Source organism: Malus domestica, chromosome 05 (assembly GCF_042453785.1).
Source record: "Malus domestica chromosome 05, GDT2T_hap1".
NCBI lineage: Eukaryota > Viridiplantae > Streptophyta > Magnoliopsida > Rosales > Rosaceae > Malus > Malus domestica.
Window position 1 is genome coordinate 42971900 of NC_091665.1, and position 17918 is coordinate 42989817.

The window sequence follows — 17918 nt, forward strand, 5'->3', positions numbered from 1 at the left end:
ACGTAGGCTTTGTAATTTCTAGGGTCAACAGTACTATTCACTTTACCCTTTATTTTGTCATTATCATTAAAACTCAAAGTTTTCAAGCCCTTTTCATTAGTTTTCCTTTTATTCTAGTATGATCTAGTATTATTCATTTTGTCCCCAAATATTTGACTTTCTTTTTCTTGAATAGAGTTGTCTGTCTGCTCTTGGAATCCTTTTTCTGGAGATTTTAAGGATTTCATGATCGTGATCGTTTATCATATATCGTGTAATCATTTTTAATTACGTACTATTTATATTTAATTTAAAATTTAAAATTTTAAAATGATTTCTGACCGCACAATATACGATAAACGATCACGAATTCCTAGGAGGAAAAGTATCCGGATCCTTTTCCATTGATTACATGGAACATCTACGGTTTCTTCTAGTCCAAATAATTATGACATCAGCACTTCCGGTACCCGAATTGCCATGTGTTCCTTGGCCGACGGAGATCAGTGAAGCTCTCAGTCTCAGCGTCCCCACAAACATCCACACCAAGTCTCACCGTACCAACGTATACAGCCGCGCACTCAGAATGCCTCACAGCCGCGATGACCAATCTCTGAAACCGGCCGAATGCTCCGAATACGATATCGAGGAAGAAGAAGAAGAAGACCCCGAGATGTTAGAAGAAGAAGTGGAAGAAGAAGAGGAGGAAGAGCAGGAGGGGGAGGCGGAGGCGGAAGAAGAGGAGGAGGCGGCGGAGGCGGAGGAGGAAGAGGATATGGAAGACGAAGTAGAAGGAAGGGTTGAAGTGGATATGGATATTTCAGATTCACCAATTCAAGCCCATGATCATCAGAACGGTTATTTACCTCTTCTATTAACCTAGTTTATTTACCTCTTCTATTAACCTAGTTTAATTTTAATTTCTTATAATTTGTTTGATTTTTTTGGAATTTCGGTGTTTTTTGCTTCTTTTGACTTCGAATTTTGATTGATTCTGTAAAATATGGCTTGATTGTAGCAATTCATGTTTCAATGCTGTGCCTTTTTAGCTTAATTGGAAAATTTTAGGTGAAATTAAGTAATGCAATTGGGTTATGACGAATTGTTGTAAACTTGGAACTGTAGTTTGAAGAGTTTGGGAAAAGGTTTCGGTTTGCTTGTTTGAACTTATAGGTCAAGCATTCTACTTGATTCGAAATCCGCCCGTTATTCGGTTCAATCATATATCTAGAAGATGAATGTGTTCCAGTTTTTTAGAAAAATTTAGCTCAAGGATAACTGGATTGTTATTGAATACGTATCAACATTCTATCTCTCAACAACATTTTGGTATAAAAGATGATTATGTGGTTGTTAACAAGGATGCTGGAATCCCTTCAGGCCAGAGAACCTCTGTAGACCTACGCGATGATGGCAACAGTCATCTGTGTAATAGTGAGATTATGGATGCTAAAGCCGCCAGCTCATGTAGCGGGGAAGAGATGGCTGATGCCATCCCGATGAGGGATAATTTAGGTAAGGAGGTTAGAGGTATTGTGAATCCAGAGGATGGGATGAAACAAGTGGACATGCAGCAGAGGAATGATAGAAAGCAAATGGATTCAAGGTGAGGTGATGTGTTGACCCTTTATACGTTTAAAATCTTTTCATTGTAGAGCCAAATCCAATGCATTTTTAATATTTAGAGTGTTGGATTAACATGTGTACCTGGTGGCTAATTATTTGCCTTTTGAACCAAACCTTTACCCATCCCACTAACTGTCAGGTTTTTCAGGTTGGGTGCTTTTGAGATAGGGACCACAATTACATCTCCTGCGGTTGAGACTAGTGATCGAAACAAGCACCCAGCTATTATATGTGATTTCCATGCAAAGGGTTGGTGCATTAGAGGTAGTTCTTGTAAATTCGTCCATGTAAAAGATAATCCCAATAGTTCCCAACCACAACCTGAGGGAGATGTTGCTAATTCTACTAGAGAAGTCCAGCTTGATGAAGGTACGTTGTATCTTCTTGGGTATGGATGTCAAAAAAGTGCTCTCCTATGACGTTCTTATTAACACCCTTCTATTGTAACAGGTCTAAGAGACATTACTGAGAGATCAAGGTCACCTGGTTTTCGTGACCCTCTGGCCTCTTCAAGTGGAAGTGATTTTGCATTTTCTTCACATCTCACATCTGAAAAGATCCGATTTTTGGAACACATAGGAAGACAGCACCAGTTTCATGAAAAGCGCAAGTTTCCAACAGTTATAGGGGAGGAATCAAATGTGGGCGAGTCCACTGATGCAAAGAAATTGCATTCATCCAAAGATGATCCAGGCTTTCTCTCATCGCTTAAGGATATAGAAAGAGATGATCAGACACGAAATTGGCCTGCTGATAAAGATAAATCTATATTTATGAGCGGTTTGCATCCTGAACCTGGATTTTTTTCAAATGGATCTATTTCATCATCAGGCAAGTACTTTATAAGGAAGAACTCTTCACATTCGAGCGGTGTGGGGGAACCAGATGGAATTTGGAGCCAGCATGTGCACCGTGTTCATAGTTCCCCACTCATGAACCTTGCTTTGAATTCAAGCTCAAGAAATCTTTCAACTACTGGCTTGTTTCCAACTAGCCGTATTTCATCTTGGACTGGATTTTCTTTGCCTTCTAGTTCTTCCAATCTCGATGCAAGTCCTCATGATACTCTTAAGCTTTTTGATCGAAGTAAGGATTACCGGTCTTGTACTAGATTACCTCCCTTGCTGAAAAGCTCTTCTCCCTTCTCTAGTTCTGAGTTGAAAAGTTTTCCTGTGATCAGCGTGTCATTGCACTCTGCTGAAATTAAAACAAAAATTTCTTCAAATGACTGGGAGCCATCTGTGCCTTTCCGGCCATCTTTTATTCTTCCTTGTGCGTTTCTATCATCTTCAGGGAGGCAGTATGACCCTCTTCATGACAGCATTGAGTTACCAAAGTTAGCAAACATCTCTGGTGAAACTTCTTTCTATCCTGAAGGGGCAACCGTTATGAATAAATTGCATCAGCAAATACATGGTGAATCTGCTAGTGGGACCACGCGGCCAGCTTGTGATGGTGATACAAACTCTATGTCTTCACATAATACATATCATGAGAAGGTATTAGATAATAGCTGCTGTATACGTGACCATAATTCACCTGGCACTGAAGCAGAGACAGTGGGGACTTCTGCTGTATGCCTAAAAGGAACCATGACTGGACAAGAAAATCCCTTGGGCCTGTCTCATCTCAAAGGTAGTACAAAACAAAACAAAGCCAGTACGGCGTATGGTGATTCTAGACATGTAAGTGACAGTTCTGGACACCAAGAAGACATAAAAGTAGATAGATTTAGAGATAAGAATGAAGTGGATGGTGAACATTTGACAGACGGGAATGTACAGCAAGAATCAAAAGCTGTGAGGAATTTCCGTGCAGCTCTTGTAGATTTAGTAAAAGAATTGTTAAAACCAAAATGGCGTGAAGGTAGTCTCAGCAAGGATGCACATAACATGATAGTCAAGAGAGCAGTAGAGAAGATTATCAGTGCTTTTCAGCCCCATCAAATCCCACCAACCATAGAAACAGTTATCCAATACTTGTCTGTATGCCGTCCAAAAATCTCAAAGCTTGTTGAGGTTAGCCTTTTCTTTTTCTTTAATTTTTGGTGATAGTGTGATGAAGCAGATCTTGTGTTTTGAGCATACAATTGTTCATGGAATCTGACAGCCACTTGTTTCATTGCAGGGATATGTTGTAAAATATGGAAAATCTTGAGATGTTAGGCCAAGTGATTTTTCTTTTGCAAATTTTCCTACACAGTTTACTAATCAGAGGTCATGGACGGTTGGTTTAGTATCCCCTGTTTTATATAATCAAAACTGAGTTTTTGTAGAAAGTTTTTAATTTTTTTACAAGATTTATTCTTTCATAAATTATTTATGTTACTGACAATTCATAGATTGTGAGGTAAATGGTGTCATAACTAGGACTTATCTTAGTCTCTGTTATAAGAAAATGGTTATCATTCATTTCATTTTTATGCAAGGAAGATTGCCTTAGGCTTGAATTAACTCAGCTTGAGGGTCTTTGCAAATTTTATCAGGTGTGTAAATGCTGGTTCTTAGTCTTTCTAAGGTCAGTCTTCAATTCTTAGGTGCTGTGGAGTGAAAAGGTTAAATGAAACCTTTTGGTTTGGGAAATTGGGAATTAATGATACCCATTTTGGACCCTGTGAAGTTGAACTTACAGTTTGTACATTAGTCTTCCATGAGTTAGGATGGATATGTAATTGATCAATTTTTGGGTATCTTGATTCTTGAGTTTACGTATACCTTTATACTGCCTACAAAGCACTTGGAGAGTGGCAGTTCTACTTTAGGATAGTAAAGTGTATCGTTCAGAAATTGTAAATACCTAAAGATGTTTGATTTAAATTTATGAAATTCAAGTTGACATATAATTGCTAGCAGTGTAATTTGAAGTTTTACTCTTCCTCCTCCATCCTCATTTTTTGTTATCATGATCTGTAACTGTTCAGATTCTTCTGGGTAGTGTTTCATTATGTGAAGACATGTGGATTGAGGTACTCTTATTTTTCTATGGCATGCTGTTATTTCATACTTTGGTAATTTACTCTCATGTTTGATGTGAAGTGTTTTTGACAGTTCCATTCCCATGTTGGCCTATAAGGGCCCAAATCTTTGAGCTAAGGCAGTTTCTTTTCTTTTTTCTTTGTTTATGGAAAAAAGATCGATATCCTAGTACCTTGTTACTTTATTTCTCCTTCAAAAAACAGTTTATTGTCATGGAGTCCTAAAACTCAGATTTTCTGTCGGAAAATAACTTACATATGGGATTGTTGGTGAGGTCTGATAGCTGCAACTACAAAAGCTGTAAAATGAATCATGCTGTAATAATTTCCCATTTTCCCATCTCTAGAATAAGTTAGGTTTGACCAGATGTACGGTTTCTCACCCCGAGTCAAAATTTGTTATCATAAAGGCCTAACAAGTTTCCAAAAGTAGCTTAGTTTTGGTATGATCAAGATTAGGATTAAGTAAAAGAAAAGGCAAACACAGGGCTTGGGAAATGATCTGTAGTGTTGATGTTAGTGTTAGATCCAGGCTGCTTTACATGATGAATGACTTCAGTACGTTAGAAACGATACTGAGATGCCGTGAATCCTGTAGGATATCAGATAACTTCATCTGATCCCGGTAGGTTGAATTATACTTTTTTTAGTTCTCTATACAATGCACTGCAAAGAAGTCGGGACTGTTTATCGGTTTATGGCATTGACTGCTGCAAAACAGATTTGTATTAGTGACTTTAAGTGACCTGAGACTGTTGAGAATCTATCATCGAGTTGTTTATTGATCAGAGCTTCAGAAAAGAAATTCATATCTGAAATTTATTGATTTTTGCTAACTGAAACAAACTCAGGTTATATTGAAGCCTCGCTTCGAAATCTAAGTTTCTTCTCTACTAATTGAATGGACTTCTGATTAGCTGAAATATAAAGAATTGAAAAGAAAAGGAGCTTCATGTCAACGTGACTTCCCATTTTGTTCTGACACTCTATGTGCTCCCTTGATTGGCTTAGCAACTTGGCATTCCTTGCAAGGGAAGAAAAATGATTTGAATATTTTCTTGCCAAACGATGATCTTGGCTCAGGCTTCTCCTTTTTCTCTTGGTTTCTGGATTCTGGAATTGGCTTAGCATATACTTCTGTGCCACCGGTGGTTTCACTTGATCTCCTATTTCTGGTACGTGTTGCTCGTACTGGACCATTGATGCTAAGCTGGTCAGTCTTGAGACGTTGCATTGATTCAAACGCAGTTGCTTTTGGTACGATCTGACCATTCGAGATCAACAGGTCTGCTGGGTAATGCTTGATTGGGTCAGTGACAATGGACTCTGTGTGACTGAACTCAAACTCTGTGTCTTGTTTGTGAATTTGATTAGCTTTGTTAGTAGGAGGAAGGCACTTGGATTGCTGATCCTGAACACAGATGAGGCCCGCGAATGATAAGGAATCGAGTGAATTGCTATCGGCTGCAGCATCCACAGTGATCTTGTTTTGCAGGCGGGCTGCCATTGCTTTGATGATGATGCTTTCATGGTTCCAAGCTTTCCAGGTTCTATATATACACTTCTGGATAAGGGCAGCAGGTGTTGATTTGAAGTTTTGAACTATTCTTTTTTGTCTTGCTTGTTTATTTTTCACTTCTGCTGCTCTTGCCGTATTGTGTCAGCCATGATATACTCTTCTCCTTCTATTATTTTGGATGGTTAGGCAGCTTGGAAAGAACGAGATATGATGAGAATATTTCGAATATTCAACATAGTTTTTGTGATTCATCAAATGCGTAAAATTTGAAACTAGCCTTTGATCTATTGGTATCTGTCTAGTTTGAGAAGTTTTCAAGTTCGACTTACATAGATGACAATAATGATTTATACTTGTGATGAGTTATGATACCTAGTTGCGATACCTAGTTGCGGCAAGTTCTGTTGGGGTATTTTCGAAGTTTGACTTGCATAGATGTCGAGAATGATGTGTATATGTTAGTGATGAGTTTGATACATGGTTGCGGCTAACCTCGTCGGCAGGCAACTTGTAGCCTTGTGGGTGTTTTTTTTGGGTATGGGCGTGGATGATACCAAAGTAAAAACAAGGTTTGGACTTGGTTTGTGGAAATTATACTTATTGTGGAGTGGTTGTGGGTGTGGCCGGACGCCGACTCCCACCAAATCTGTTGTTCATCTACAAAACCTTAAAAATAAAGATGGCTTCGAGATTTCAAGGAACTTTTGTCTGGTGCTTTTGACCCCTACATTAATTACCAAATTTCCTTTAAGAAGCTGATGTTATCGAGGATGGCATTAGCAATGTTAATAAATTAGAAATGCTAAGGGACTAACCATCACGGGGTCCAGTGGTTGTTGACGAATTTCAGATCCGTATTTCACAAGGCATGCCTTGGGTTCGATTCCTAACGCTTGTGAATTGCACGATGGTAGTTAGCAAGAGGTTGAAATGCCTCTATGAGTTTTCTTAGCCCTCAGAAGAGTGGATTGTCATGGCGAAACAACTAGTTGGTCCCCCTTTTTAAAAAACAAGAAATTCCAAGGGATTTTCTCCGAGAGGAATTCTTCATGAACTCTTTGTCATATCACAGTTTAACGTCCATTTTTGTGCCAATATTATAAAACATTATATTAAAAACATGAGGTGGCAGAGAATCTATAGAGAGCTCCATTTTTTAGAGATTCGTCTTAGAATTTCTCTAATTAAATCACCTACTAACGAACTAAAGGAATTATTTTGTTGGTGGACTTGACTTTGTCTAAATTGATTGCTACACAAAATGATCACTTCACAGGATTTGAGTATTTCGTCAAAAACTTAGGTTGGTTGTTGGGCCTTGAAACCGGGTCCATTTTCTGGACTCGGGAGGTGGATTCGGATCCGGAAGGTGGGTCAAAAACTTAGGTTTGATTGTTGGGCCTTGAAACCGAGTCCATTTTCTGGATTTGAGAGGTGGATTCGGATTCGGATTCCGAAGGTGGGTTTTGGGCCTTAGGTTTAGTTTGGAGGGAGAACAACACAATCTGCCAAATGAAGGGATGACCCGATCGTTGCAGCTGTATGAATCCTTGAAGATGCTCCGAGACCGTTATCTCTTCCAAGTTTAAGAAAATCATATTTCAATAATAAAGAGGATGAAAGTAAACTTATCCTTCTAATCCTATTATGAGTTTGGAGAGAATTAGAACCGATAAGTTTCGTTTTTGAGTAATTAATCTTTTACTCTCTATTTGGCCGTAATTTTTTTTTTCTCGCAACATATCTCTAAACTTGAGATTTATGCAATCCAGTCGAATCCTATGTACCAAAATGTGTCGAGAACATAGCTAGCTACACTAAGTATAATAATATTGGTAAAAAGTTTTAGAAAAAAATTTAACAAATAATATATTATTACACTTGACATACAAGACGTGTTTCCGACGTGCTGAAAAAATTTATCGCACCAAACGAGCCACTGACAAGAATTGAGGGACTTGTTGGAAAATACGAACCCAATCAGAGTTTCCCACATGTCAGTCTGACCCATGTCTCCATCACTTTGTGGGCCCCACATTGCTCTGAGGAATAGGACAAACTTTTTAGCATTGAGCGTACACTTGTGAAGCAAATCCCCAGCTAACTTACATTTAGACCTTAGGTGGATATTTTATGGCGGGACCCAATTTTAGCAAGTCTTCAGTCTTATCCATTTCCTTCGTCCTTTTCTCCACTCTCATTTTTCCTATGGCCACTCACCTTCACAATTATCGTTACCCTACACACTGCATCGGATAAAGGTAATGTTAGATAGACTAAATTTATAAACTAAAAAATATAGAAGTTCATGATTGAATTATTAAATATTGATTAACACAATCATTTTTTATTGATGACATATTATTTAAATTACAAATTTTGCTTATAAATTTAGTCTCTTTAGTATTATTCTTATAATCTTTGATTCAGTAACAATGCCGTCATTCCAGGTGGAAGTAGCAAAACAAAAGATAACAAAAAGATAGTGTTATATATAGACTTATTTTTGTTTTTAAAATTGATTTTCCTTCATTTATTATATTCGACAACTGAAAATTAAGACGATATAAGAAAGTAAAATTGAGTGTATGAATTACATAATTTTTTAGCAAAATTTTAATGGGAGAGGAGATATTTTAGCTTCAAGTTGTATTATAAATAGCACCATCTAGACCTTAGACCTTTAGATAGAGAGAGAAGAAAAGAAGAGAGGGAGAGAGAGAGAAAGAGAGAAAGCAAAAATGGTTCTGCTTGAAAAGCTTTGGGATGATATTGTTGCCGGACCTCAGCCTGAACGCGGCCTTGACATGCTTAGGAAGCCGGCTCCTAAGCCCTTGAATATCAAAGCCAAAGGTACTACAATCATTCTCTGGGCACGACGTTCGTTCTTTCTTCGTCGATCGTTGGCCCTTTTTAATATGTTATTTGCTATGGATTCAGAGTTTTTCACTTTTGGGTTTTAATTATTATTAACTTGGTGATGTGTAGAAGTGGAGGGAGAGTCGAGCAAGTTGACGATGCCGATGAGCCCCGGAACACCAGGTACCCCAGGCACCCCAGGCACACCGGCTTCCGCTCGTGCTAAAGACAACGTTTGGAGGAGTGTGTTCCACCCAGGTAGCAACCTTGCCACCAAATCCATGGGCAACCAGGTTTTCGACAAGCCACAGCCCAACTCTCCCACTGTCTACGACTGGTATGTATACGTAGCCTAACCCTAATAACGCACGCATAGAACTAGTTACAAATTTTTAATCGAAAAAAAAGAAAAAGAACCGATAGATACAAATATGGATACTATAAAAAAAGAACCGATAGATACAAATATGGATACTATAAGTACTGTGATTATATACGTAAAGTTTGTGACCAGTTCTATTTGTGCGTATTTCGAATATTAACGTAAATAGATCTAAGCCGTAGATCGAGGATCTGTTTGTTGGGTTTAGATCTATATGGTTTGTTGTTGCGATCATGGGTTAACCTTTTATGTGTGATGTGATCTCACAGGCTCTACAGTGGCGAGACCAGGAGCATCCATCATCGTTAAGGTGACGAAGAAACAACTGAGCTGACCAGCAGCCAGTCACCAGGGGCTGCATGTAAATAGTGTATCTGTTCATCTCAGTGTTTGCTACGTGCCCCGATGAGGGTTTTCTGATGGCAATGCGATTAGGTATCCTTTTGGATTTTGTACTTAGGGCTTTCTTCCAAGAGAGCTCACTGTCTTGGAATTATATGTGAGATTGTCGTATGAACACTTGTGCGGTGATGATTGTTGGGTCAGATCTACCGTTGGATGGTTGTGAGGAGTTGCTGTCGTGTTTTTGCTATAATCAAATAAATAAATATCTTCTGGATGTTATTAAATGTTATGATGACTCAATTATTTGGTTTTATCGATCACCGGATTGAGTCATTCGAATCCTTAAAATCTAATTTAAGGTTAAATTTATTATAATTTTTAAAGGAAGTTATGTTTTTAATCGGTAATTAAATTTCAAAGGTTCGGATCTTTTGATCCGATGATCTTAGTGGAAGAGATCCGATTCTGATTTTATCTATCCACACGAGATTAGAATCCAATGAGGATTGAGGACGACTTTATACGCTTAAATACATAAATACGTCATCATGGAAGTATTTCAAATTAATAGCTTATTATACAGAAGATATTAGATATTTTAAATCTTTTTTAATATTATAATATATGGTATATAGTCCTCGTATTGTTAATAATTTGGTCTGTCCATGTAAAGGGACCCACATGTCTATGGATAAGGAAGGAGAGAGGATTGCAATTGAGACGTTACGTGAGGTTGGTGAGTGGGGCCCATTGGAAAGTGACAAATTATGATACATTATCTTTTATCATAATCAATAATGGAGTCACTAATCACTATAGTTCATATAGTCCATAATAAAATGGAATCATGGAAATGGGAGATTCATCTATTTCTTTTTGGAGGTAGATTGTCTGTCCTCCTTTTATCATGTTTTTTTTCATTATTTCCTATTTGTGCAACCATAGTTAAATTACGTTAACATGTTTTATTATCTTTATAAAAAATTAATATAAAATGTTGACGTGACTTAATTATGATCGCACAATGTAGGAGATAAAGGGAAGGGCATGGTAATGGGAGGGCAGACAATCTGCCTCCATTCTTTTTTGTTCCAAGGACAAATTAGGTGGGGGCTAGGCTTCGTTTTGGTGCGTTGGATTGAATTGAAATGTTGCTTGCAAAACAATTTACAAAACCCGTAGATTGTAACGTCTCGTCAGTAAGACAATATAATAATACATTTCATTATTGGTGGAATCATCAAAAAGCTACTGTAACGTTTCTCGTCAATAATACAATACTTTTTTAACACCCCGCACATTGTATTATTGGTGACGTCCTGCAACGCATGTAAATCTCTCTCGTTGTTGAGTGATTAGATTGGATTATATAGAAAATGAATTTTGAGAGGGAGGGAGCGAGTTTACTTTCAACTTTGGGATACTGCCTGATTGAAAAGACTATTTTACCCATACCTATTATTCATTCTCACACTCCTCAATTTTCGATCATAAGATTGAATAAAATGAAGAAGAACAAACATTTAATAAGTGTACGCGAGAGGTAAAAATGAGGTTATAAATAGCACTACCCAATTCATATTATATAAGTACATAAAATAACAGTTGAGTTGGTAACAAGCTCGGAGCATGACATGGCGATTTGCATCTGCATCCAAATTGCTCTGTACTTGGCGGCGAGTTTCTAAAGCAGACACTCTCTTCTATTCAACAACATATGCCAGCAGCTGGGTGATCACAATAGACATAAAAGGAGAAGGAGAAGGAGAAGGTAGAACCACTTGTTTTCAGATTTCTCGTCATCGTCGGCTTCAGTTCCACTTCTTCTGATATGCCAAAATCTGCAAAAATCATACATACAAATACGCACAATATTAAGAAAGTAAGGAAATTTTTAAAAACTTCTAGACTCTCTTTCTTGATGCGCAAGCCTTCGTCGCGCACAAGTTTCCGCTAGCTCTATTGGTCGTGTGAACTTTGAAAGAAGTGCTCACTGCTCACCAGATAGCCAGGAATGAGATTGTGAGTTCTAAGTTCTGCCAAAGTTTCTTCTTCTTTTAAAAGTTGCAGGTTTTCTTTGCTTGAATCCAGAACAAGAGACTTGGAAATTTGAATATTGGTGGCAGTTGAATGACTGAATTCGGCATGCAGCTCTTTCACCAAGTATATTTCAACTTCTTCAGCTTGACACGCCGTTCGGAGAGCTACATACTGTGTACAAATAAAACCAGTTTCGGTATGGTGATGAAATCTTCGGAGATCCGAGATTGTGAAAAAGCCATCAAATGAAAAAAAAAATGCAACAAACAGCTGAAGGATCACCTGACATAGTTGTCCAACTGACAGAGTAGACCTGCAGCAAAGATACGGCCGCTGCAAACTTGGTATTCTTTGCTCATCCAAAGACACAAGCAGGAGGTGGATGTCCAACTGAAAGAAATGAGAAAACGTTTGATCCAACCATCTCGGTACTGAAGCAGATTGCCAGATAAAAAGTCTAAATACACATCATATATACATAGCGTGTGTGAAGGAATGATCTCAAAAGGCACTGCTCACAGTCCCCTATCACAGAAGAGTCATGACAAGATCGTCAGCCTAAACTCTAGATTACCTCGTCATCATTATCTCCTGGGTTTCGAAGATACTCTACCAACTTAGAGAGACGGATGTTCCTGGCATTTTTACCACTGCCACCACTTGTACTGCCATACCGTGTATGACTCCGCATGCCACCTTTTCCCCAGGAAAGCCTCTCTGAGCTGCCAACACGCCCCACAGATGCACCCAGAATCTCTGATTTGTTCATTTCATAATCATTTTCATCATCACTATCTGCATTAGCAGCTGCCGATGAGGGCTGATAATATCGATCTCCTCTCCATCTTTTGGATCTCTTCGGTCTTGGTTCTGTGCGCTCATCACCCGAAGATAAATCTCTACCACAATCATCACCATTTACATCCTCATTGTCATTCGACCCTTGATGTTCAGCAACATTTCTATAGCTCCTTCTCCCCCTCGCATTTCGATAGCTACCCCGTGATCTCCTCATAAATGCAGCTGCTGTGGCTTTAGCTGTTGTTCGTTTCCTTCCTAGTGCCTCGGTTTGCCGTCGAAATGTCTGGGCAATGGAAGCTTGGATCTGTGCAAATAAGCTCAAAGATCAAGGGCCCGAAGTAACAAACTAAGAACAAAAAGAAATCTCTATACAGTTCCACTAACTTCATGGTGACGAGTAACACCTAAATGATGAAAATGCGATGATTCTAGTGTAATACCTTATTATGTACAAATTGCATTGTTTTCGGTAATGAGACACAGATGAGACCCACATACAAGTAGATAATCAAGTCTTAACTAAAAGTTTCAAGGAATGACTGTTCCAGGGTTTTACAAAACCAGAGAACTCATCAATTGCATGAGAAAACTAGAATAACTCGCCGTTTGTTATTTTTCTTTATTTAGGGTTAACTTCCAATTAAACCATATACTTATTAACCCTAAAAGAAACTTGAAACTTGAATAGTCACCTGCTTATTGCGAGCCTTCTCCTCTTCATGAAAAGCCAATTCCTACAGGAGGTAATCAACCGTCAGTTCTCTCAGTTATAATTTAACTTACAAAAAACAAAATTTACAGTTGAGATGTTGTAAATCAGCATCGTAGTACCTCTTCCTCATACTTGTCAATATCCGGATATATAGCTGCAATTAAGGAGTCGTAATTTGGGTCATCTCTCAAAGAGCGACGACTTGCACAATGGGTGCGGCAGGCAGGGCATTCATTGTTCCTGCAGCGAAACCCAGTTACCAGTATTGAGAAGTAAAGCCACAAACTCAAATTTTCTAATACTTTGTGACATCCTCCAAACAAAATCTGTATGACAAAAATAACTTGAACGTTCATTTGAATTAAAAAGGAAAAAGTAATAGTTTGAAGACATACCCCAGGCGCATGGACTTGTCAATGCATTCCCTGCAGAAGCGATGCAGGCATTCCATCACTGTCCTTGTTTTCCGAATGATCCCTATAGATACCAATCGGTAAATGAATTTCTTTTCTTTTCCAATGTACGAATGTAAAAGGGACCAATGAGTACTTTGCTTGATATAGTCTGATGAATTGTCTCAATATTTAGAAAAATTCCAATATGAACAAAGAACTATTGGATGTGAAAATTCTCAATCTTTGGACATTAATTTCAGCCTGCATAATTAACATAGATTTAGACCGTCCAAATGGTTTTAAGTTATATTGGCACATCAATAAGGCTGCTTGTGTTTATCAGAGGAAGATATTCAAAAGATAATATAAAAATTTAAGGCTTTAAATATAAAGCTGAGGATATAATTCTATTTCTTCCATTGAATTTACCATGACATAGAAACTTATGTACTTCCGTTAACAGAGTTATGGGCCAAAAAAAAGAGAAAATAATAAGTTTGACAGCATTGATGCTTTGTTGAGCTGAGATGACTGTCTTTCAATTAGTATGTAACTACCTATGAGCTACTATCATGAAAATGTGACTCTGCATGTGAAAAGAGTAATTCTGTTGAAGAATGTAATCCATAAATTCTAACATCTATAAAAAAAACCTAACAACTGCAATTTTAGGGAAGAAGATATAAGTACCAACTCAGAGTCGCCACAGAATTTGCAAATATAACTCTTAGATATTTTTTTGGATAAAATATTTTACAAATTACACAAAAAATTTCTGTCTTTAAATTATATTCTTGTAAAAAGAAACAACCACAAACTTCTGAGAAAATAAGACAAATATTGAGCTCTCTACTATACCCAACTGCAAATTTTATGCAGTATAAAAACGTTAAAAACAAAAAATTTCATGTCTATGTCAGCAGAGCAAACACATTGATAGTGGGCATGGGATTTCTCATAAGGGTTTATGGATAAAGTTGAAACAGAAAACAGCAGAACCAAATATCACTAGATTCACAACCCTGTATTGGTAGCTGATGTTTCGGCACTGACAAAGTGGTACATACAATACATGGTTTCGGACAAGTTAAACAAAACCAATATTTCTGACTTGTATGCAAGAATTTTTTTAGACAAAGGCATTTCAAGATATTCTAATATCAATGCTGCAACACAACAAACGACATAAGCATGCGAAGCGAATATGATGTTCTAGAACTGAACTATCAACTTCCCTTTGATAATAGATAATAAACTTTACTCTATGCTGGTACCCAACAATATTACCTTTTACAAAAAAATAGAACCAGAAGAGATCAAAATGCTTACTTGCCATCTTGATTCAGTTATAATCCAAAATTTAGTATGCCAAGACATACCTAAACAGATGGGGCACTGGACTTCTTTCCGAATTTCTGCCAATTTCACTATGACAAATCTGTGCATATTACCAATAAAAAGAAAAATTAGCATAGAGCGGATGTAATGTATAATATGTCGGTTGCCCTTTGTGCAAGTTTTTATTTTTGCACGCTTATAATTATACAAAGAATGAAAAATGTGTGCACTCCAATTTCTCAGAGGGAAATACAGAACCTAGCACAAAAGAGAGAAAAATATGAAAGTACAGATTTTCTGCAGAAAGAGCATCTGTAAGCATAGCCAACCCCACCTCGAGCCATGATCAGATAAAATAAATCATTGATCATTTTATAATACTGATTTCGTCCTCAAGCATAAATCCATCATTACATGGAACTTTTCATACCATTTCATCAGCCTGGACAACACAAATGCATATCGAAACTAAAACATAAACTGCTGCATGTTGTGGGGTTGCATTTTGCAAGCAGCATACAAATGCCCAATTCAGCATGCATATTGACGTTATTGCCAGCATTGTTTACCATATCCCAAAACGAAAATAAGAACGTTAGTTGCTTTCTTTTATAAACATGTCAACAATTCTATCTAACGAGTAAAAACTAGCAAGCTTGGCGTGGTAAATATTCTGTAAGTAAAACACTTCTATGTGGAAGTTTAGCAGAACAATGAGAACCCAGTAGAGTAAGCAGATTGTTTGTTCCTTCAGCCAAGCACCAACAAGACTGAGAGAGTGAGAATTTCTGCTCGAAATGACCCAACAATCATCGAAAATTTTGACAAGAAGCGAAACGAAAATGATCAGAATCTGCAGCTAATGAGCAAACCAGATTGGGCAACATGCTTGAACCACCCATGCACGATGGAATTTGAAGCTCGAATTCAAAAGATCCAAAACCCAACTCCACCAACCTTCTTCCCAACACAAACACGGCAATCCATCCCAGAAAAACAGAAGAGAAAACCCACATCAACCCAAAAGCCATTGCTTTCACAGTGGCATACACACGTCAATCCACCCAGCTCAAACCCAGCAACCGCTCGATTACCACAAACAAAACAAAACCCAGCACGAAGATAAGCATGCAGATCCCAAATCACACCCAGCATTCAAACATCAAACAGTTACACAATAAACGGAAACGACCACCAAAAACAGAAGAACGAGAAAAGCAATGAAGATAAAAAGAGAGAAAAAGCTCACTCGTCTTTCTCTTCGGTGCTCTGCGACGGGCTTCGATCGGACTCTGAGGAGCAAAAGGGAAGAGAGAGAACAGATGAAGCAACAGCACAGAGAATCAGAGAAAACAAAAATCCAAAAACCATGTGAGGGGGAAGAAACGTGCGAGTACGGTGTTTGTATATGCGGTGGGTTGGAAAAATCTAGAGTTGGGTTTGGGCGTTGGGAGAAATAAGACGTACCCTCTTCGTCTTGCGGCGTTTCGTGGCTGTTTTCGCGGTGGTTCTGCGGAGGATCATCTTCCATGGCCTCATGGGTGCGCTTCTGTGCCGGCATTGCTCTGGTTTGCAGCGGAACTTTAGCAAGGAACGGAACCGTTGTGAGTGAGGTAAAATTGTTAGCTGATTGTGGTGCTCTCGGAGAGAGGAGATAGAGAGGTATGAAGGTGGCGGTGGTCGGCGGTAGTGGGTGGTGGAGTGTGGCTGACCAGAGAGAGGCGGAGGGGCAGAGGCTCGTGGTCTTACCGAAAATTCTTCTATTTATAAAAAATAAAATAAAAAATAAAAAAATAAAAAAAGATGGAGACAATTCAAGCTTGGGTCTTCAGTTAACACGTGTATATGCAGGGGTAATATGGTAAATATATCTTACTTTTTTGCTTTACTTTTTTGTTTTTGTTTTTGTTTTTTTAATCTTTGGGTTTACGTTTAGTTGCTGGCAATTCCTGGATTTGTAGTAAAAATAAAATCATAAAAATTAAAAATTAAAAAAAATAAAATTAAAATAAAAACTCTCTAATAGAACAATTATTCTTTCATGTTACGTATTAATTAATGATCTAAAAAATTTAACGATTAATTTTGCATGCAGAAATATAACAAATTTGTATAAAGATTAAATTTTGCATAAAACCTATACCATTTATTGATACTATCGTCGGAAATATAGAAAGGAGAATATGGATTGATTAACTAACATGCACCCGAATCTTATTTTCTCTTTAATTTCTCCCTATTGCCACCGACTTGTTATTGTTAAATTTGTTCTTACTAAACTATCCCTAAACCGATACAAGTCCATTATCAATCTATCAGATTTGGAGTTTCATGTTTTCTTAACATTTTTGTTTTGGTTTTGAACCTTTTTCGCCAAATACTTCAGTAATAATATCTAAGTTTGAAATTGAGATTCGCAATAATTTTTTACGTTAAAGTTGAGCGCATTGAGTAAGGTACAATATAAGTATGACTAGAGACTAGCCAAAGTAACACGTTTGACATTCATTGGAAGATACTGAGTTTGTCAGAGTGTTAGATAAGTAAATTGTGACTTATTATTCCATGTTTGACGTCTCTTATGCTTATTTTTCAACTGAAAGCACCATGTATCTACATGTATATTCAAGATCTAACCAATAAAGTATCTATAAGACGATGCTTTATTCATCTAATACGCCAATACTCTCCTAAACAATCATACAGAGGGGAAATTGGTAAAAGTGTCCACTTGTTTCTGTTTGATTGAATTCTGGTGCCCCTTGGAAATGAATGACTTGATTGTGTCTGCATGTCATTTCATTTGGCCTTTTATACAATCCAGTCAAGATTTAATATACATAAAGGGATTTAACAAATAGCATGACAATGTTGAAACTGAAAAAGAACGGTATGCATAGATACAGTTTATGCAGATCCTATGCTTCAAGTTTTCTTCGTATACTCGC

At 37.7% G+C, this 17918-nt stretch overlaps 3 protein-coding genes across 5 annotated transcripts; 2 read left to right on the forward strand and 1 right to left on the reverse strand.

Annotated features, from left to right (window-relative positions):
• The first annotated feature begins 373 nt into the window (after positions 1-373).
• LOC103435082 (protein FRIGIDA-ESSENTIAL 1-like) lies at positions 374-4447 on the forward strand. Of its 2 annotated transcripts, none has more exons than XM_029103174.2 (5): positions 374-836; positions 1360-1585; positions 1745-1974; positions 2056-3623; positions 3733-4447. In XM_029103174.2, the coding sequence occupies exons 1-5, from the start codon at positions 392-394 to the stop codon at positions 3760-3762; spliced, it is 2499 nt and encodes an 832-aa protein (XP_028959007.1). In that variant the 5' UTR covers positions 374-391; the 3' UTR covers positions 3763-4447. The 2 variants fall into 2 exon arrangements, with proteins under 2 accessions (XP_028959007.1, XP_008371700.3); XM_008373478.4 differs by having other exon boundaries at positions 375-836; positions 1754-1974.
• A 3937-nt stretch (positions 4448-8384) lies between these two features.
• On the forward strand, positions 8385-9968 carry LOC103434821 (auxin-repressed 12.5 kDa protein). Of its 2 annotated transcripts, none has more exons than XM_008373176.4 (3): positions 8385-8951; positions 9087-9294; positions 9609-9968. In XM_008373176.4, exons 1-3 carry the CDS (start codon positions 8840-8842, stop codon positions 9646-9648), a joined length of 360 nt encoding a protein of 119 aa, XP_008371398.1. In that variant the 5' UTR covers positions 8385-8839; the 3' UTR covers positions 9649-9968. The 2 variants fall into 2 exon arrangements, with proteins under 2 accessions (XP_008371398.1, XP_008371400.1); XM_008373178.4 differs by having other exon boundaries at positions 8619-8951; positions 9090-9294.
• A 1260-nt stretch (positions 9969-11228) lies between these two features.
• LOC103427855 (putative E3 ubiquitin-protein ligase RING1a) lies at positions 11229-16773 on the reverse strand. The gene is made up of 10 exons (XM_008365937.4): positions 16438-16773; positions 16220-16262; positions 15012-15070; positions 13633-13714; positions 13357-13477; positions 13218-13259; positions 12299-12829; positions 12007-12114; positions 11686-11895; positions 11229-11525 (listed from the first exon to the last, which is right to left on the reverse strand). The coding sequence occupies exons 1-10, from the start codon at positions 16529-16531 to the stop codon at positions 11496-11498; spliced, it is 1320 nt and encodes a 439-aa protein (XP_008364159.1). The 5' UTR covers positions 16532-16773; the 3' UTR covers positions 11229-11495.
• Between the last annotated feature and the right edge of the window lie 1145 nt (positions 16774-17918).